At 54.7% G+C, this 18,930-nt stretch overlaps 2 protein-coding genes and 1 long non-coding RNA gene across 6 annotated transcripts in view; 2 read left to right on the top strand and 1 right to left on the bottom strand.

The window, feature by feature from the left end:
* The window catches only part of htr4 (5-hydroxytryptamine receptor 4), a 44,699-nt gene extending 42,712 nt beyond the window's left edge, over positions 1-1,987 (bottom strand). For both annotated transcript variants that reach the window (XM_029847189.1, XM_029847188.1), the window contains exon 1: positions 1,730-1,987. Coding sequence is in view for 1 of the 2 variants with exons in the window: in XM_029847188.1 (XP_029703048.1) it covers positions 1,730-1,758 (29 nt within the window). In the remaining variant the exon portion in view is untranslated. The remainder of the gene's footprint in view (positions 1-1,729) is intronic.
* LOC115252333 (uncharacterized) lies at positions 1,388-12,670 on the top strand. 3 transcript variants are annotated; one of them, XR_003890762.1, is made up of 8 exons: positions 1,388-1,568; positions 3,013-3,113; positions 3,190-3,794; positions 4,771-4,942; positions 5,224-5,412; positions 8,475-8,631; positions 8,725-9,008; positions 12,488-12,670. It is a non-coding gene; the product is annotated as an uncharacterized lncRNA (long non-coding RNA). The 3 variants fall into 3 exon arrangements; XR_003890761.1 differs by lacking the exon at positions 12,488-12,670 and adding an exon at positions 9,106-9,302; XR_003890760.1 differs by lacking the exon at positions 12,488-12,670 and having other exon boundaries at positions 8,725-9,302.
* Positions 12,671-12,911: 241 nt separating this feature from the next.
* Positions 12,912-18,540, top strand: lman2 (lectin, mannose-binding 2). The gene is made up of 8 exons (XM_003978225.3): positions 12,912-13,240; positions 14,219-14,325; positions 14,528-14,645; positions 15,011-15,093; positions 16,854-17,015; positions 17,095-17,209; positions 17,317-17,436; positions 17,556-18,540. Exons 1-8 carry the CDS (start codon positions 13,105-13,107, stop codon positions 17,714-17,716), a joined length of 1,002 nt encoding a protein of 333 aa, XP_003978274.1. The 5' UTR covers positions 12,912-13,104; the 3' UTR covers positions 17,717-18,540.
* Positions 18,541-18,930: the final 390 nt, after the last annotated feature.

The following is an 18,930-nucleotide window of genomic DNA, read 5'->3' as shown; positions in this document are numbered from 1 at the left end:
CTGAATGAATAAAATCTACCTGTAGAAGCTCCCTCTTGACTCAGGCCACCTTTGATCTTTGGCCACCTTTGATCTTAAACTTGTGTGATGTTTTCCATCACTGCCTCACGTCTCAGGTCCAAATCCAGAATATGAACAAAATAACTGGGTGTCAGAGCGTAACGAAGTGGATCTTCCCATTCTGCTAACAAACCAGATTTAGTGTCTCCTTAAGATAAAATTAAGATAAAAGAACTTCAAAAATGTCAAAGTTCAGCTGGTGAAATAATTGGTACAGTAAATTGCTAAAAGCCTTAACCCACAATGTAGCTTCAAGGCCTAATTTAGCAGGTTTAGAGAAAATGTTTCAATATAAAAAAAACATAAATAAATGTTTATATATATATATATATATATATATATATATATATATATATATATATATATATACAGTATGTTTAATATTAAAAAACAACCAACCAAACCAGAGATTGTGCTAACACACAGTTAACATATGTCGACACACAGCTTACACACAGCTAACAGGCAGGTCTGACTAGATTTACAGTCCGAGTCCGCCTCCACTTCCAGTTTAGTCATTCACTCTAACTGGTCACCAGTCAATCATATGCAATCACGCCCTGGTTCTGACAGCTTTGAGGTTCTGTTTACAGTGACAAACTACACAGACGACACCACAGAACCGCCACACCAACAGAACCGCTCAAACCCAGAAATGGTGCTGAAACGTCTCATTTTAGTCCCGAATACAACCAGAGCACACACACCTACACAGTCAGATCTGATGTCACTGAGATTCATTTACACACACACACACACACACACACACACACACACACACACACACACACACACACACACACACACACACAGCAGGAAAGCAAAGCAATATAATTGAATGTAATCGCATCTGCAGCATCATGTAGGAGGACTGAGATTCAAACTGGTCCTGCTCAGGAACCGCTTCCTCTTTATCGACTGAAAGAGGAGGCATATTTACACGCTGCCACTTTGTGTGTGTGTGTGTGTGTGTGTGTGTGTGTGTGTGTGTGTGTGTACTTATACTTGTTACACACTGGGTATCAAAATCTGCAGCAAAGAAAGGAGATTTTTGTGAATTGAGATTTTGGTCGTCACAGCTTCAAAGGACAGTTTGAGGATAAAGACCTGGTTTTAATGTTGAGGTTAGAACTGGGGTTATGACAGGGGTCAGGGGTCAGGGGTCAGGGACTAGGTTAGTTATGATGGTCAGGGTCAGTGATTCCTAACAAAAATGGATGTAATGTGTGTGTGTGTGTGTGTGTGGGGGGGGGGGGGGGGTAAACTGAGGGTTGATCATATACAGATCATTAATCAATAACACGAGCTACTACAGTCAGCACACCTTTGATCTAATGCCATAATACATCAAAGCCACACAGTCCAGGAGATGCTTTCAAAGACGCCTAAAAGCCCAAATCCGAGCAGAGGCCACATTGTGGGTGCTGCCCCTGGAGCCGGTCTCCTTTCAGGTCCTGATCCCGCAGCGGCACCCACGGCTCCTTACAGGAACCAGGTGCGACGACCAGGTGAGCATAATAAGGAATCAAAAGCGCTCGTGCTCTCGCTGCGGGAGCAAAGTTGAGCAGCAGCACTTCAGAACCCGCAGGTTGGAGGCGAAAGACCCAAACTCGAGCGGAGACGCGGCGCCTTCGGCTCTAAGCGGACACGAGGAAGCGCCTGAACTCACCATTTCCTCGTGGAGACTCCTGGCAGCATGTCACGGGTCACTCCTCACGAGCTCGGCCGACGTGGATCGCGACAGACGCGCGAGCGCTCGTGGCTGCCGCGCGGCGCGGAGGACGGCGCGTCCGCGCGTAAAGAGCGGCGGAGACGCTGGAGCCGCCGGAGCCGCCGGAGAGGAAGGTCCGGACTGGAGGAGGAACCGAGCGGGAGAGCGAGAGGAGATGTTCGGCTGTGGCAGCAGACATGAGCCCGGTCTGGTCTGGTCCCTCCTCCCGGCTCCTTCAGCGCGCCCTCTCTCTCTCTCTCTCTCTCTCTCTCTCTCTCTCTCTCTCTCTCTCTCTCTCTCTCTCTCTCTCTCTCTCTCTCTCTCTCTCTCTCTCTCTCGTTCTCTCTCTCCCTCCCCCGCTCTCTCTCTCGCTCGCGCGCTGACCGCGTGCTGGGGAGCGTGCTGCGAGTTTGGTGAGTTTGTCGTGTTTTACGGCGGGGATGGCGTCCTCGGGGGCGCGCGCACCGGCGTCATGTCGCCCCGCGTCGCCCCGCGTCGGCGGGGGCGGCCGATGCAGGAGGGGGCCCTAGCGGACAGGTAGAGGAGCATCACATCAGGGACGTTCTCAGCGGTCCCTGTGGAGACCCTGGACTCTTGAGTGAGAGTTTAGTCAGGAAAATGGTTTGATTTGGAATTGGTGAAGGTCTCCAATGTCTCTCTGAAATGTGCAAAGGTCAATAATACATGTAAATAAAGGTCAAATCTAGTTCCCTCCCCCCTCTGTCCACACAGACCTCCCCCTCCTCCCCACCTCCTCACCCCTCCTCCTCACCCCTCCTCCCCTCCTGGTCAGACTCCACAGGTCCACGCAGACCTCCTCACCCCTCCTCCCCTCCTGGTCAGACTCCACAGGTCCACGCAGACCTCCCCCTCCTCCCCACCTCCTCACCCCTCCTCCTCACCCCTCCTCCCCTCCTGGTCAGACTCCACAGGTCCACGCAGACCTCCCCCTTCCTCCCCCCTCCTCCCCTCCTCCCCCCTGACTGAGCCTTTATTGCCCACGTCTCCAGATTGGCTGCTGCTGTTCAGTGACGTGAAGGTTGGTGCTGGTGCCAGGGTTCTTCAGGTGCCTCTTTATCTCTGCTCCATCAACGTGAGGACGGGCGCCAGCTGTGGCGCCGTCTCCCTCTCAGTCTGGTTATTGTTGATGCCACAGCGGCGGAGAACCTCCTGCTGAAGCTGCTACTTTAAGAAGCTCTTTAGTTTCCTGTCCTTTAGCTCTTTTATTCCATCTCTGCCAGCCTCCACTCAGATGTGCACGTGTGGAAGACGTCTTTCTTCACATGCTGAGAGCTGCAGGACCTGTCTGGAGCCACTGGCAGAAGAATCTCTTTAGTTTTTGGTGATCAAGATGAATGAGAATCAAATGGAGTCAGCTCCAGATTGAATCCTCCCATAAAGCTGTGATGTATTCCCAGGAACCAGGAGCTCACTGTAGCGTCCCTGGAGCCTCGTGGACCCAGTCTGAACTGAGAACCCAGAAGAACGTCCAGGGAAGCTGCAAGACTCTCCTGCTTCTGCTCCAAAGTCGCTTCTGACAGAGAACCAAAGAAGAAGAAGATTGGCAATTTAGGAAAAACACTTTATTTACAGTTTCACAGGGACCCAAAAAGCCCTTTTCAAAGTAATAAATGAATAAAAGCAGCAATATAATGACTCCTGGAGGAGATGTGCAGGTGGTCATCCATCACATTGGCCTCATGCCACCAGGTGTGACGGTCCTTCAGAACCTCCTAAAGTCTCCAGTCTCAGCTTCGCTAATCTTGGCTTCAGCAGAAATAGAATCCAGGAACTGGAACTTCCTTTGATTAGTGTGGTGAGTCCCTCAGCAGCCTCCAGCAGGGACCGGCTCCTCCTGTCTGTCCACACACGGGCACTTTTGAGGACAGCCCCCTCCTCTTTAGCACCTTTACACGGTTCCTGTCCAGGATCCTCTGGTCCACCGCATGCAGGACGAATGTCTGGTGTCCTGAGGACAGGACCCCCAAAACAGGCACCCAACAAGATCTCAGATCTCAGAAAGGTTCAGGACTCTGTCTGAAGACTCTCGTCCACCTTTATCTCCCCTCCTCCTTTATAGGAGCAGGCCACCGACGCCTGCCTGCCTGTCTGCCTGTCTGTCTGCCTGCCTGTCTGCCTGTCTGCCTGCCTGCCTGTCTGTCTGTCTGCCTGCCTACCTGTCTGCCTGCCTGCCTGTCTGCCTGCCTGCCTGCCTGTCTGCCTGCCTGTCTGCCTGTCTGCCTGCCTACCTGTCTGCCTGCCTGTCTGCCTGCCTACCTGTCTGCCTGTCTGCCTGCCTGCCTGTCTGCCTTCCTGCCTGTCTGCCTGCCTGCCTGCCTGCCTGTCTGCCTGCCTGTCTGCCTGCCTGCCTGTCTGCCTACCTGTCTGCCTGCCTGTCTGCCTGCCTACCTGTCTGCCTGTCTGCCTGCCTGCCTGTCTGCCTTCCTGCCTGTCTGCCTGCCTGCCTGCCTGCCTGTCTGCCTGCCTGTCTGCCTGCCTGCCTGTCTGCCTGCCTGTCTGCCTGCCTGTCTGCCTGCCTTCCTGCCTGTCTGCCTGCCTGCCTGTCTGTCTGCCTGCCTGTCTGCCTGCCTGTCTGCCTGCCTGCCTGCCTGCCTGCCTGCCTGTCTGCCTGCCTGCCTGCCTGCCTGCCTGCCTGCCTGCCTGCCCGCCCGTCTGCCCGCCTGTCTACCTGCCTGCCCGCCTGTCTGCCTGCCTGCCTGTCGTCCTGCCTGCCTGCCTGTCGTCCTGCCTGCCTGCCTGTCTACCTGCCTGCCTGTCTGCCCGCCCGTCTGCCCGCCTGTCTGCCCGTCTGCCTGCCTGTCTGCCTGCCTGCCTGCCTGCCTGCCTGTCTTCCTGCCTGCCTGCCTGCCTGCCTGTCTTCCTGCCTGTCTTCCTGCCTGTCTGTCTGCCTGTCTGCCTGCCTGTCTGCCTGCCTGCCTAGATCCTCGGGGCCTGGGGGGTAGACCCTCTCTGACCTGATCTTTATGTTGCTCTTTCAGCTTGTCCGCTGCCCTTTGGAGGAGCTGCACCTGAACGGATGAACAATTGTGACTGATGGTGCTCATGTTAACGTGGAGGTCCAGGAGTGAGTCCACACCCTGCTGCTGCTCCTCAGGATGGATCCAGAACTGTCGTCATTTTAGTGCCGGAACAGGAACCCCCCCCCCCCCGGTGAGTCAAAGCGATGAGACGTTGAAATGCTCCAAAGGTCTGAGGAACGATGATTGTTCAGTCATTTTATAGCTGTCTTATTGAAGGTATCGCATCATCTCCAGGATCTCACTGCTGCACCTGAAGGGCTTTTATGGGTTCATCAGGAAATGGAGGCTCAGCTCTGTGGGGGGGGGGGGGGGGGGGGGTTCTAAAGAAGCTTTTCATGCTTGCAAAAGAATAATTAGAATTCAACTGTGAACGCACACGATATTCAGTCTGATATTGGGTTTTTCTGTCAGTGCCGTGATGGGGTCGTCTGTCTGGCTCTGGTCCAGCTGGTGTCCACCTGTTCTATGAGGAGCGGTTCCTGTGATCGGACCTGTCGGTGCCACCTGTTCTGGACTCACCGTCTGGATGGGACCTGGGGTGGAGCCTGCAGCCAGCGACGGGGCGCCCGTCACCTCCGAGTGTTGGACCGCAGTCGACAGGTGAGAGTTCAAAGAGGAGACGGGTGAAGGTCCCACGAGGAACGAGATCAAAACAGGAAGTCATCAAAGTCAACTCGGAAAAACGATCATTCCGGAAACGCTGAGGCATCGATGCTAACGATGAGTTCAGGCAACCATGTGGATCAGGACAGGAGCCTCACACACCTGAGCTGGGGACAATCCTGACTGAACGTTCTGGGTTCAGGTGTCATCAGCAGCAGGTCTGTTGTTGCCATGACGACAGCTGGCACCGATCATTCGTTGGGGGATAAACACAAGTCAAACAGCACCGAGATGAAAATATGAGGGGAAAGTTTTTCCTCGTGTTCTCGACTTTTCTGGATGAAGTAAAAGCTGCAGGTGCACAGGTGAGACAGGCCACGCCCACAACAACTTCAGCACATGGACCAAGATGGAAGACAAGATGGTGGAAGAAGTCTGAGTTTATTCACGCTGGGAAGTGTGTGTGTCCACACGGGTGTGTGTCCACACGGGTGTGTGTCCACACCGGTGTGTGTCCACACGGGTGTGTGTCCACACCGGTGTGTGTCCACACCGGTGTGTGTCCACACCGGTGTGCGTCCACACGGGTGTGCGTTCACACGGGTGTGTGTCCACACTGGTGTGTGTCCACACGGGTGTGTGTCCACCTGTGAGGTCAGACTCGGCGTCCCTGAAGGTGAGGTGTCTCCGTGCAGATGTTGAGGTGTCTTTCGGGGTGCTGGATTCTCCGCATGTGGTCCTGGTGTGTGGGTGGGTGAGCAGGTCACTGCAGGTCAGATCTTCTCTCCCGGCTGATTGTGGCTCCTAATGGAGCGACTCTGCTCCACTTGACCATCATGTGACTTGAGCTTCTTCCCGTCAGCGGCTCCACCGTGACGTAAACGTTTCCACGGTTTGAGGTGTTCTGCTGGACGGAGGTCAGCAGGGCTGTGGAGCAGGAGCAGCTGCTCCTCAGCTTCTCCCTTTAATCACCAGTGTTTCTCAACGACTGCCACATGTTTGTGAAGTGAACCTCAGAAGATTCCCTGGTTTGTTTGTCCACCTTCATCCTCTGAGCCGTGAAGACCTTCATCCCCGACGGCAGATGGTGGTGACCTCCCTCTGAACAGGAATGATCTAAAACAGCTGGTAAATGCTGACTGCCTGCAGCTCCGCATGCTACAGCAGCACCACAGCTCTGGTCCACAGATGCCTGCAGGGAGGTGAAGGCTGCTGAGAACATCAGCAGGACATCTACCACCTCCCCAGGACCTCTGCTCTCATGCAGCAGCTCCACATTTTGAATCTTCAAACACGGAAACTTCTGTGTTCTGTCTTTGTTTAGCTGGTTTCTATCTCCTCTGATTGGAGATCTAATAAAGAAAGATCTGCTTTTAGCCACGTGGTCTTCATGATGTCACCTGCCCTCGTGAGAGCTATAAAACATCCATTCAGATCTTGGAGGTCACAGCAGGAAGAAGCCTGAGGAAATAATGAGAACAGAGAAGCATCAAGAAGCGTCTCTTCTGAATGGAAGAGGCCGGTTGGTCTTCAGGTGCTGGCTTCCACCTGTGGGGTCCATGTTCAGCCCACAGATCCAGGAGAGAAGAACCAACACCCATCAGTGATGCCACCTTCTGCTCTGGCAGAAGATACCAGGTTGTAAATGAATTTACAGTTGAAGCGTCGCTGCCAATAACTCCAAATCCCAGAGGTCAGAGGTCATGGCCTGTTGCTTCATGAGCTCAAGGAACATGCAGGAACGTTTAGGTTAAGCGAGCGCTGAGACCCAGAAGCCTCCTGAGGAGAAGGTCACCTGCCAGTCTGTGGACCTGTGACGCGTCTTAGCCGTGTTTAGCTCCTGGGTCCCTGCATCAGAGCCCTGCTGCACCTCAGGGCAGGGCGAGTCTCCGTTACCTCAGCTCTGGTTGGAGCTGAGCTGCTTCCTTTACTCAAATGTTGCTTCGGTTGTTGATGTTGAGGCACCTGGAAACCCTCCAACAGACCTGCTGGGAAGCAAATGACAGAAACACACATCAACGGACGGTGGAGCCTTTGAAGAACCTTCTGGACCATGAACCAGAGGAATAAGAAGCTTGTAGAAGGTGTTTCATGAGTATTTAGCACCACAGGATAAAGCTGATGAACAGGATGATGAAGATAAAACCTGCTTCAGATCTTCAGGCTCCAAAGAGATGGACGTGATGGAGGAGAACGCTGCGGTGGAAGCCTAGGAGATCTGATGAGGTTTGGATGCGATGTTGGTCCCTGTCGCACATCGTTATCAGGCCAGAGGAGCTAACGCGTCAAAGATTAGCATGTGTAACACATTAGCATGGGCATCCTGAGGAGACACCTACGCTGGTGAGAGGAGCACAGTTGGACCAAAGCGCTGAGGCCGATCCCATCCTGAGTGTCTCCAGACAGGCGTTGGAGATGTTGGCTGGTGTTCATGCCTCTGCTCCAGTGGGTTCTGGAGGATCTTGTCCAGACAGGACGACCCAGGGTTCCCCGGGAGAAGCGGAACCCTTCATAATCCTCTTTCTTCCCTCTCTTTTCTCCCTCCTCTTCCTCGTCCTCCTTTGAACTTTGTGGTGTCCAACATTGTTTTCTCACCTCTGGGTCCAACATTAGTCCAGAAGCTCAGAAGGATCTTTTCATGGTTCTGCTGGGAGATTGACGGAGCGAGAGGTTCAGGGGTATTTATTCTGCTCGGCGGGGCAGCTGGGTAATGACTCCAGATGAGGGTTCACACACACGAGTCTTCATCCAACACGTCTCCTTATCTTTGGGTCGCTGTGGAGGTCGCTAAGGTTGGGAGCGATAGCGTTAAGGTTTACGGTTTATTGATTATTGATGATCGATTATCTTCTTGTATTAAAATGAAACCATGTTTGTGCGTCTAATGGACCAGCAGCGCTGAGTGGGAGCTCCCTCACGTCTGAGGGAGCTGGCCAAAGTTCTGCTCTTCTCAGAGAGGACCAACATGCTGACGTGATGGCCAAACTTTTCCTTTACAGAGAAACCTGAATCAAAATGTCAAAATGGAAATGAAATATTAATATTATAAACTGTTGCAGGAGACTCGCCACCAACCATCAGCAGGTTCTGGTCCAGGCCTGAGCAGATGGAGGCTTTTGTAAGAAAATAGAAGTTCTTTCTCTAGCGAGCTGTTTGATTGTACGTGCGTCTCTTCCTGTCGCCATGACAACAGACTGTGGACCTGGTGATGCTGAGGTGGGAGATTATCTAAATTGCAGGAATCTTTATAAAAATCAAAGAGTGACGTGAGAAAGTGGTGGGAGATTAAAGGGATTATGGTGCCTTCAGGGACCTGGAGGAGCCAACGTTATGGACCGTTAATGAAGGGCCAGAAACCGAAGGGACCAGAGGAACTCTGCTGCCCCTCCCTCAGCTGTGAGGAGGATCTGCCGATCATCAGCACAGGTTCCCTGATCCGGCTCTGTGACGGCGGCAGGAAGTTGTGACTGTTGAGCAGGAAGTGCTGAAGGTGACGTCTCCCAGCAGCTTCCACCGGAGCTCCACCAGGCGGCTCCTTAAGGTCAGACGTCTTCAGACCCTCTCTCAAGGTTCCTGAGCTGCCTTCAGCACTGGTGAGCTGAGCTGGTGTCACTGGTGGATCACTGGCTCCCTCAGGACGTTTGTTTTCACTTCCGTCCAATTTGTGCCTTTAATGAAATCCGAATTTAGCGTCTTTCTGCGGCTCAGACGGAGGATGTGTCACCGCAAGCACCCGTTGTCACGGTAACCGCTGCCTCTGATGCCACAGCAAACGCTGACTGACTGGTTCCGAAGGCTCAGAGGCTCAAGCTCGTTAACGTGTGGCAGCGCTGGAGCAGGATCTGTCTGTTCGTTTGCATTAATTAGTAAAAGACTTCATGATCAAAGCCGAGTCGATCACGGTTTAGTTGGACATTTTGTGCAGCTTCACGTTAGTGTCAGAGGTTCGACTGCTGCCGATCATCTCCTGGTCACCATGGTAACGAGGAGGCCCCGACACTGATGTGGATCATCACTGAGTTAATGAGGATCGTTTAGGGCCCCTGGCGGCCCCCAGCCTCTGGCGGCCCCCAGCTCCGGCCCCTGGAGGCCCCTGACGGCCCCTGGAGGCCCCTGGCCCCTGACAGCCTCTGGCGGCCCCTGGAGGCCCCTGACGGCCCCTGGAGGCCCCTGGCCCCTGACGGCCCCTGGAGGCCCCTGGCCCCTGACAGCCTCTGGCGGCCCCTGGAGGCCCCTGACGGCCCCTGGAGGCCCCTGGCCCCTGACGGCCCCCGGCGGCCCCTGACGGCCCCCAGCTCCGGCCCCTGACGTCCCCTGGCAGCCTTTGGCGGCCCCTGGAGGCCCCTGACGGCCCCTGGAGGCCCCTGGCCCCTGACGGCCCCTGGCGGCCCCTGACGTCCCCTGGAGGCCCCTGGCCCCTGACGGCCCCTGGCGGCCCCCAGCTCCGGCCCCTGGCGGCCCCTAACAGCCTCTGGCGGCCCCTGGAGGCCCCTGACGGCCCCTGGAGGCCCCTGGCCCCTGACGGCCCCTGGAGGCCCCTGACGGCCCCTGGAGGCCCCTGGCCCCTGACGGCCCCCGGCGGCCCCTGACGGCCCCCAGCCCTGGCCCCTGACGGCCCCCAGCTCCGGCCCCTGACGTCCCCTGGCAGCCTCTGGCGGCCCCTGGAGGCCCCTGACGTCCCCCAGCTCCGGCCCCTGACGTCCCCCAGCTCCGGCCCCTGACGTCCCCCAGCTCCGGCCCCTGACGTCCCCTGGCAGCCTCTGGCGGCCCCTGGAGGCCCCTGACGGCCCCTGGCGGCCCCTGATGTCCCCCAGCTCCGGCCCCTGGCGGCCCCTGGAGGCCCCTGGCCCCTGACGGCCCCTGGAGGCCCCTGGCCCCTGACAGCCTCTGGCGGCCCCTGGAGGCCCCTGACGGCCCCTGGAGGCCCCTGGCCCCTGACGGCCCCCGGCGGCCCCTGACGGCCCCCAGCTCCGGCCCCTGACGTCCCCTGGCAGCCTTTGGCGGCCCCTGGAGGCCCCTGACGGCCCCTGGAGGCCCCTGGCCCCTGACGGCCCCTGGCGGCCCCTGACGTCCCCTGGAGGCCCCTGGCCCCTGACGGCCCCTGGCGGCCCCCAGCTCCGGCCCCTGGCGGCCCCTAACAGCCTCTGGCGGCCCCTGGAGGCCCCTGACGGCCCCTGGAGGCCCCTGGCCCCTGACGGCCCCTGGAGGCCCCTGACGGCCCCTGGAGGCCCCTGGCCCCTGACGGCCCCCGGCGGCCCCTGACGGCCCCCAGCCCTGGCCCCTGACGGCCCCCAGCTCCGGCCCCTGACGTCCCCTGGCAGCCTCTGGCGGCCCCTGGAGGCCCCTGACGTCCCCCAGCTCCGGCCCCTGACGTCCCCCAGCTCCGGCCCCTGACGTCCCCCAGCTCCGGCCCCTGACGTCCCCTGGCAGCCTCTGGCGGCCCCTGGAGGCCCCTGACGGCCCCTGGCGGCCCCTGATGTCCCCCAGCTCCGGCCCCTGGCGGCCCCTGGAGGCCCCTGGCCCCTGACGGCCCCTGGCGGCCCCTGACGTCCCCCAGCTCCGGCCCCTGGCGGCCCCCAGCTCTGGCCCCAGTGTTGTCAGCTGACTAGGGCTGAGCTCTGAGCTGATGTCTGAACACGTGTCCCAGCAGATTCCAGAGCTTCTGTTTCATCTTCTCCTAAAGTTCCAAACACAAACATCAACTGAGTTACTCACTGAAAGTTAAAAGTCCACATTTTAGCAGAGGTGGCAGCATAAACTGTCATCACAGCTGGTTAATCCAACATCTGTTTGTTCTCTCTGCTTCTTCTGGAACCTTCTGGAACCTTCTGGAACCTTCTGGCTCCTTTTCCATTGGAGTGGAGCAGAAACCTTTGTGCCTCAGCTCCAGAGATTTGTTCCATCTTTTGGTTCAGGGAGACGTAACCTGCTTAAAGGAGCAGTCAGTCAGGAGAGGACCCCCCCCCCCCCCCCCCCCCCAACGTCTCCATGAACCAGCTTTAAATTGACTCTAATTATCAGAGATGGAATTCATCAGAACTCACAGAGAGATTTGCTCTAAAATCACAGATGAGCTGTGACAGAAAGAGGTCGTCAGCTCGTTAAACCTGACTGACAGCATCAATTAGGCCGCTGCCGCCATGATGTCACAGCCAGGTCAGCATATTGATCAGAGTTTCCAGGCCTGGAGGCCTCCAGGGTGCTGAGAACATCAGCTGCTGCTGCATCAGAGCCACTTCCTGTGGTGGAGGAAGCTCCTCCCACTTACTGGGACCACGCGCTCAAACATGAGGGCTCCAGCTTTCTGCCTGGATTCTGTCTGGTTTCTGACTGGATTCTGACTGGATTCTGACTGGATTCTGACTGGTTTCTGACTGGTTTCTGACTGGATTCTGACTGGTTTCTGACTGGTTTCTGACTGGATTCTGACTGGATTCTGACTGGATTCTGACTGGTTTCTGTCTGGTTTCTGACTGGTTTCTGACTGGATTCTGACTGGATTCTGTCTGGTTTCTGACTGGATTCTGACTGGATTCTGACTGGATTCTGACTGGTTTCTGACTGGATTCTGACTGGTTTCTGACTGGATTCTGACTGGTTTCTGACTTTGGTCCAACCTTGTCCTGTTTGTTCGCGTCCTTCCTGCAGATCATGACGCCCATGAGTTGAACTTGGCCTCTGACCTCCTCAAACACCATCACCTCTTCTGAGCTGCAGGGAAATTGAATCTTTGAGCCAGTCAGACCAGTCAGACCAGTCAGACCAGTCAGACCAGTCAGATCAGGCCACTGGTGTGTGCAGTGGTGCCAGCAGACCAGTGGGTGATGGAGCAGCTGGTGAAGTGGCTCTGACATTTTAGGGCAGCAGAGACAGAAGAGACACTTTACTGTCAGTCAACATCAAGAGAGCTGTTCTGTTGGGTGTGTGTGTGTGTGTGTGTGTGTGTGTGTGTGTGTGTGTGTGTGTGTGTGTGTGTGTGTGTGTGTGTGTGTGTGCGTGTGCGCGTGTGCGTGTATGTGTGTTTCCAATAAATCAGAAATAATGATATTTTATCTCCCCCTTCTTCTTGTAGGAGGTTTGCAGTGTCCAGCATTGGTGTCAGGCAAAGGAATATTATTGATAATCATCATATATAAGCGTATGGAACTGGGGAGGGCTGGGGGATGTATTATGTCCTCACAAAGGGAGAAATGACAGGTTTAATATTTGGATCCTACCTCATTATTATTATACTATTCTTATTTTAATAAGGTCTGTGTAACGTCTATGTTTTGTCCTCTGGCGCCATCTAGTGGACCCCCTCATTACAACCGCGCGTTATGTGATTGGCAGCGATTGCGATGTGCTTGTCTGTGATTGGCTGATCATTTTCTTTCCGCTTGTGAAATCCTTCCGTAGGGAAACACACGTCGTTTAATTATTTTGTGCGTATCCTTCCAGTTATATTCAGCGAGTAATTAGCGTGTTTCGTTTTTATCCTTTATAAAAGGATTCAATCACTCCCATCTGTCAAACATATAGTCCCCAAATAATCAAGGGCACTTTGTTTCTGCTGGAATGTGAAAAGTCCGGAGCCTTTTTTTAATATCAGGTTTACTGACGGAAGAAAATAGAGACGGGACGGTTCGATTTATGGAGTTAAGAAGAATTTGGGTGTGAGAGTTTCTCTCCGAGGCTGTTTGAACCAACATGGGGCATTTCGGCGCATTACTCAGCACATCCCTGGTTTTACTGACGTCTCGGTTCGGTTCGGTTTCCTGCGATCTGACGGACGGAAACACGGAGCACCTAAAAAGGGAGCACTCGTTAACGAAGCCCTACCAAGGTGGGTCCAGTTAGCTCGCTAGCTAACACAGCTACCTACTAACTATAATATTGTTTCTAAAGACGTTTGCAGCTTCACAGATTATTATAGGACCTCCTGCATTCGTAGTCTCAATATTGCGACCTGAAAATTGTTGGATTTTTTAAATGTTAATGTGTTAATACTTCTAAGCAGGAAGTAGGTTAATGTGAAAGTACTGTATGTTAAAAAGACTAAAGATTATAGGATGATTAAGATTAATCATCCTATAACCTTAAAAAACATTGTTATACTCCACCTGTTTCTTTCAAATATAAATATAAAAATGGTCCCCTTTCAATTCTTGTAATTGACACGACCCAACATTTGAGAGAAATGATGTTATGAATGAAGAAGGTTGCACGTTTATATAAACGGTTCAACTAAATCAGGATGCAATTGTCCGCTGAAAGAGTTTAGAGATTTGACCTTTGCTGTAATCCTCCCTACCGCTAAATGAGGGATTTCAGTAAAGGTCAAATCTTTTTAAACTCTTTCACGTGTGTGATGAACATTACTGTAGTAAAATACTTCCGATATAAATCTTGTATCAAGCATTGGCTGGAGATGATTAATTTTACAGTACAGGCAGCAGATTCTGATTCTGAAGATGTTCTACATGTTGTTCAATTCAACAAATCCTAGAAATAAATGTGTCAAGCCAGTTTTTCAGGATACAAACATGTTTGTTGAGGGTGTGTGTGTGTGTGTGTGTGTGTGTGTGTGTGTGTGTGTGTGTGTGTGTGTGTCTTTCTGGCAGATCCTTTCTGTGTTGTGGACAAAAGAAGTCGACTTTGTCCCCAACAATGTGCTTCTGTGTGTTAATTTCCTGACCGTCGGATGCAAACGAGCAGGAAATGAAACCAAATGGTGTTTCAGAACTGAGCACCATTGTTGTCTCGCTGTTACTGGAGCAGAACCCCAGAACCCTCCTAATGGAGCCGTTTGTGTGTCCCTCAGGTGTGGGCAGCCAGTGGGACTTCTGGGGCAGCACCTTGGTGACCAACTCGTACGTGCGCCTCACCCCCGATGAGAGGAGCAAGCAGGGCTCCATCTGGAACACTGTGGTGAGGACATCTGGTCTTCATGGAGAGCTGCTCCTCTTTGGTTTGAGCACCTTGAGGTGTGCGTAACGGCGCCGGTGTCCCACTGGGTCCAGGTCCAGTCGGGAGGCTCCAGAACGAGACGGGCCACGCGGTTGTCTTTCAAGTGTGTGTGGTTTGTTGCACCTAAAGCCGACGGTGGTGTGTGTGTGTTTGTGGTTCACAGCCGTGTCACCTGAAGGACTGGGAGATGCACGTGCAGTTTAAAGTGCACGGTTCTGGGAAGAAGAATCTCCATGGCGACGGCATCGCTCTGTGGTACACAAGAGACAGACTGCAAGCAGGTAGCGTCTGAGGCTGCTCTCCAGCACGGTAACATCTGCTCAGTTCGCTGGTTCTGAGGAAACGCTCGGGTCCGTTCGCTCGGCACCGACAGTCCGGCTGCGCTTCCTCTCCCAACGTACAGCGGCACCACGGGTGGAGGCCCAAACATCTCAGATGTTTAGAATCAGAGAAGCTCTCAGAACCGGACCAGAAACCTGAACAATCCTGTCGGGTTCTGAGCTGCTCTAAAGCTTCTGCCTTCAGATTTGGGAGGGGTCCATGTTGATATTCGGGGGGGGGGGGGGCGCTCCTCACGTGCACGTCATCAGTGAACGGTTCTGCATGGTTCTGCTGGCCTCTCACCTCATCTCTGCCTCCATCCTAGGACCCGTGTTTGGAAACCGGGACCATTTTGTCGGCCTGACTATTTTGTTGGACACCTTCCGCAACGACCTCCACGGGATGGATGTAAGTGCCGCACAGCTGGAGGCCACTGACCCCTTGTGTCTTTGCAGGGCCCGTCTTTTCCAACTATGCTCTGTTCCACGGGCTGGCCGTGTTTGTAGATACTTACTCTAACGATGATGCCACCGATGTGAGTGCTGCTCCTTCAGCATGCTGCTCTCACCCCTGCTCGGTGTCACTGCTGCTCTCATCAGCATGAGCATCTGCTCCATCTGCTCCATCTCCTCCATCTCCTCCACCTTCTCCATCTCCTCCACCTTCTCCATCTCCTCCATCTCCTCCATCTTCTCCATCTCCTCCACCTTCTCCACCTTCTCCACCTTCTCCATCTCCTCCATCTCCTCCACCTTCTCCATCTTCTCCATCTTCTCCATCTCCTCCACCTTCTCCACCTTCTCCACCTTCTCCATCTCCTCCACCTTCTCCATCTTCTCCATCTCCTCCACCTTCTCCACCTTCTCCATCTTCTCCATCTCCTCCATCCTCTCCATCCTCTCCATCTCCTCCATCTCCTCCATCTCCTCCACCTCCTCCATCTCCTCCATCTCCTCCACCTTCTCCATCTTCTCCATCTTCTCCATCTCCTCCATCTTCTCCATCTCCTCCACCTTCTCCATCTTCTCCATCTCCTCCATCCTCTCCATCTCCTCCATCTCCTCCATCTCCTCCATCTCCTCCACCTCCTCCATCTTCTCCATCCTCTCCATCTCCTCCATCCTCTCCATCTCCTCCATCTCCTCCATCTTCTCCATCTCCTCCATCTCCTTCATGGTCTCACTTGTCATTCGATGCTTTTCTGACTGTTTTTGCTGTTGGAACGTTGATGAATGTGATCAAGCTGCTTGTTCTGAGTTCCGCTCTGATGTGTGAAAGATGCTTCTCTCACACTGCAGCTGAAACGGGTCCAAATCCTCTTTTCCCCTCAAATAAAAGTCGTTCGTGTTTTTATAGAGTTGATGAAAAGTGAAACCAAAATGAAATCAGAACGACTAAAGTGAACCCAGATACGCTGAATGTGGCTGGAGGTCTCGGACCTGCTGCTGGGATGAGCTGGGCTTGGTCAGAGACCACGGGTGGGACGTGGGCCCCAGCAGGGACGTGGACCACGGGTGGGACGTGGGCCCCAGCAGGGACGTGGACCACGGGTGGGACGTGGACCACGGGTGGGACGTGGGCCCCAGCAGGGACGTGGACCACGGGTGGGACGTGGACCACGGGTGGGACGTGGGCCCCAGCAGGGACGTGGACCACGGGTGGGACGTGGACCACGGGTGGGACGTGGGCCCCAGCAGGGATGTGGACCACGGGTGGGACGTGGACCACGGGTGGGACGTGGGCCCCAGCAGGGACGTGGACCCCGGGTGGGACGTGGACCCCGGGTGGGACGTGGGCCACGGGTGGGACGTGGGCTCCAGCAGGGATGTGGACCACGGGTGGGACGTGGACAGGGACTCCTGTTGGACCTCCGTCACAACGGCTGCAGTGTGAAAGGAGCTGATGTGAGCGTGGTGCCTGCAGCTGTGCACAGCAGATGTTTCAGCGTGTGTGTGTGTGTGTGTGTGTGTGTGTGTGTGTGTGTGTGTGTGTGTGTGTGTGTGTGTGCGTGTGCGTGTGCGTGTGCGTGTGCGTGTGCGTGTGCGTGCGTGTGCGTGTGTGTGTGTGTGTGTGTGTGTGTGCATGTGTGTGTGTGCGTGTGTGTGTGCGTGTGTGTGTGTGTGTGTGTGTGCATGTGTGTGTGTGCGTGTGTGTGTGTGTGTCACCAGCGTTCCTTCCCTTACATCTCAGCCATGGTGAACAACGGCTCCGTCAGTTACGACCACGGCAAAGACGGACGCTCCTCCGAGATGGGCGGCTGCTCCGCTGAGATCCGGAACCGGGACCACGACACGTACCTGGCCATCCGCTACTCCAAGGGCAGACTGACGGTGCGTGGTCCACCGGCGGTGAGGACCTCCTGTGCACGCTAGAACCTGTCCGGCCTCACGCGTGCTCTCTGACCTCCAGGTGATGGTGGACGTGGACGACAAGAACGAGTGGAGGGAATGCATCGACGTCGGCGGCGTGCGCCTTCCCACCGGATACTTCTTTGGTGCTTCCGCCGCCACAGGAGATCTGTCAGGTGGGTGTGAGGAGGTCCGGGGGGGGCACCAGCAGATGGGTGTCCTCACAGATCCGAGGGCACCGGTTTCCCAACGCTGGTTCACATCACTGCCACACATTTTCCAGATAACCACGACATCATCTCCATGAAGCTCTACCAGCTGATGGTGGAGCACAGCCCAGAGGAGGAGAACCAGGACTGGTCCAAGATCGAGCCCAGCGTCAGCCTCCTCAAGTCCCCCAAAGGTATGTTGGAGTTCTGAGGGAACGTCTGTTGCCACGGAGACGTGGAAGCTACGAGCGGTCGTCTGTTGGAGCATCGTCCAGAGGAGGACGTGAACGTAACGTTTCTTCTCCACGCACAGACAACATCGATGACCCCACCGGGAACTTCCGGGGAACGCCGCTGACCGGCTGGAAGGTCTTCCTGCTGCTGCTCTGCTCTCTGCTGGGAATCGTGGTGTGTGGAGTGGTGGGAGCGGTGGTGTTCCAGAAGAGGCAGGAGAGGAACAAGAGGTTCTACTGAGGACGCGGAGCTGCTGAACCCTCGACACGAGAACAGCACGCGTGAATCTTCCCTTCAGACGCCGCGGCGGCGGCGGCGAGGAGGCGTGTTTGCTCTGTGATCAATCATTTTGGCTTCTCAAACGGTGAAAGTTTTATTTTGGGTTTCTGCTCCAGCCTCATTTGTCAGTGCACCGTGTCACGTGATCGTGGCCGCCACAGGAAGTGACATTAAATCAGGGTTTTTTTTTAATGTTTCGTGTGTTTCCACATCTGCTCCTGATAGGAACACGCCTCACATCTGTTTCCTGCTAACTGGTCGGAGCTCCGCCCATTTTCCTGCACCAGAAAGACAATGCGGATGTTTGTGATTGGCTGCGTCCCTCCTTTATCTCAGAGGGGCGGGGCTTAGCTCAGACGGCGGCGACCACCGGGGGAGGGGGACATTTACAGAGGTTGTTTTCTGACCAACCGCTTCGATCAAACTCGGCACCAGTTGCAACTAAGTAAAAAAAAAATTAAACTTTAGCCCCAAAACGTGGAACTAATTCACACCTGAACTAATGAGATTTATAGTTGGTGCCGGACCTCTTCAGACCCGTTTGGATCTCTGGGCAGCGGTTCATAGATCCAACGGGGGCCCTTTATTTAGTGTTGGAGGGGTGGGCTCAACATGCTGCCCACAATCATTAAAACTGAAGCTAAGCTAACTTAGCGTGTTAGTCCAGCTCCAAGCAGCAGGGGGCGACAGGTGCACCTGGGTGTTACTCCCGTGTTCTTCACGCTCTTCTGTGTCTCTGCTTCACTGGGTTCTGTATGACTGGCATTAAAATGTTGGATTGGGGAGTATCGAGCTTTCTCTCCGGGTCGGACCCGTCGCCCAGAACCGGGTCGGCTCAGGTGTGTTGTCTCCTGGTGGCTTCCAGCACATTTACTGACCTGTGGCTGCACGTCTGTGTGAAACTCAATAATGAACTCACAATAATGAACATTACTCATCTTGGTTGATATTTGTACTGGATCAGGTGAATCACCGCGATGTGTCTGGACCTGCTGCGTCCCGTCAGAGGAGCTCCGGAACATTTTCAGTTGCTTCTGCCAACACCATCTCTCTTTAAATCTGTTCGTATTTATGGTAGCGTCACCTTTGGGCTCCAGGCAAACACCAGCGCCCCACCACCAGGGGGCGACACCACTGTCCCGTCACCCACCTTTAATGGGGGGTTGTTGATGTTC

This window comes from Takifugu rubripes, chromosome 14 (assembly GCF_901000725.2).
Source record: "Takifugu rubripes chromosome 14, fTakRub1.2, whole genome shotgun sequence".
NCBI lineage: Eukaryota > Metazoa > Chordata > Actinopteri > Tetraodontiformes > Tetraodontidae > Takifugu > Takifugu rubripes.
The sequence above is the reverse complement of the archived record's forward strand: the minus strand, read 5'-3'. Positions and strand labels throughout refer to the sequence as shown.

Excerpts from the sequence above, each read along its gene's own strand:
- lman2 (XM_003978225.3), top strand. The coding sequence starts at position 13,105 with ATGGGGCATTTCGGCGCATTACTCAGCACATCCCTGGTTTTACTGACG. Across the intron at positions 13,241-14,218 it reads GTTAACGAAGCCCTACCAAG|GTGTGGGCAGCCAGTGGGAC; the intron begins GTGGGTCCAGTT and ends TGTGTCCCTCAG. Across the intron at positions 17,210-17,316 it reads CGCCACAGGAGATCTGTCAG|ATAACCACGACATCATCTCC; the intron begins GTGGGTGTGAGG and ends CACATTTTCCAG.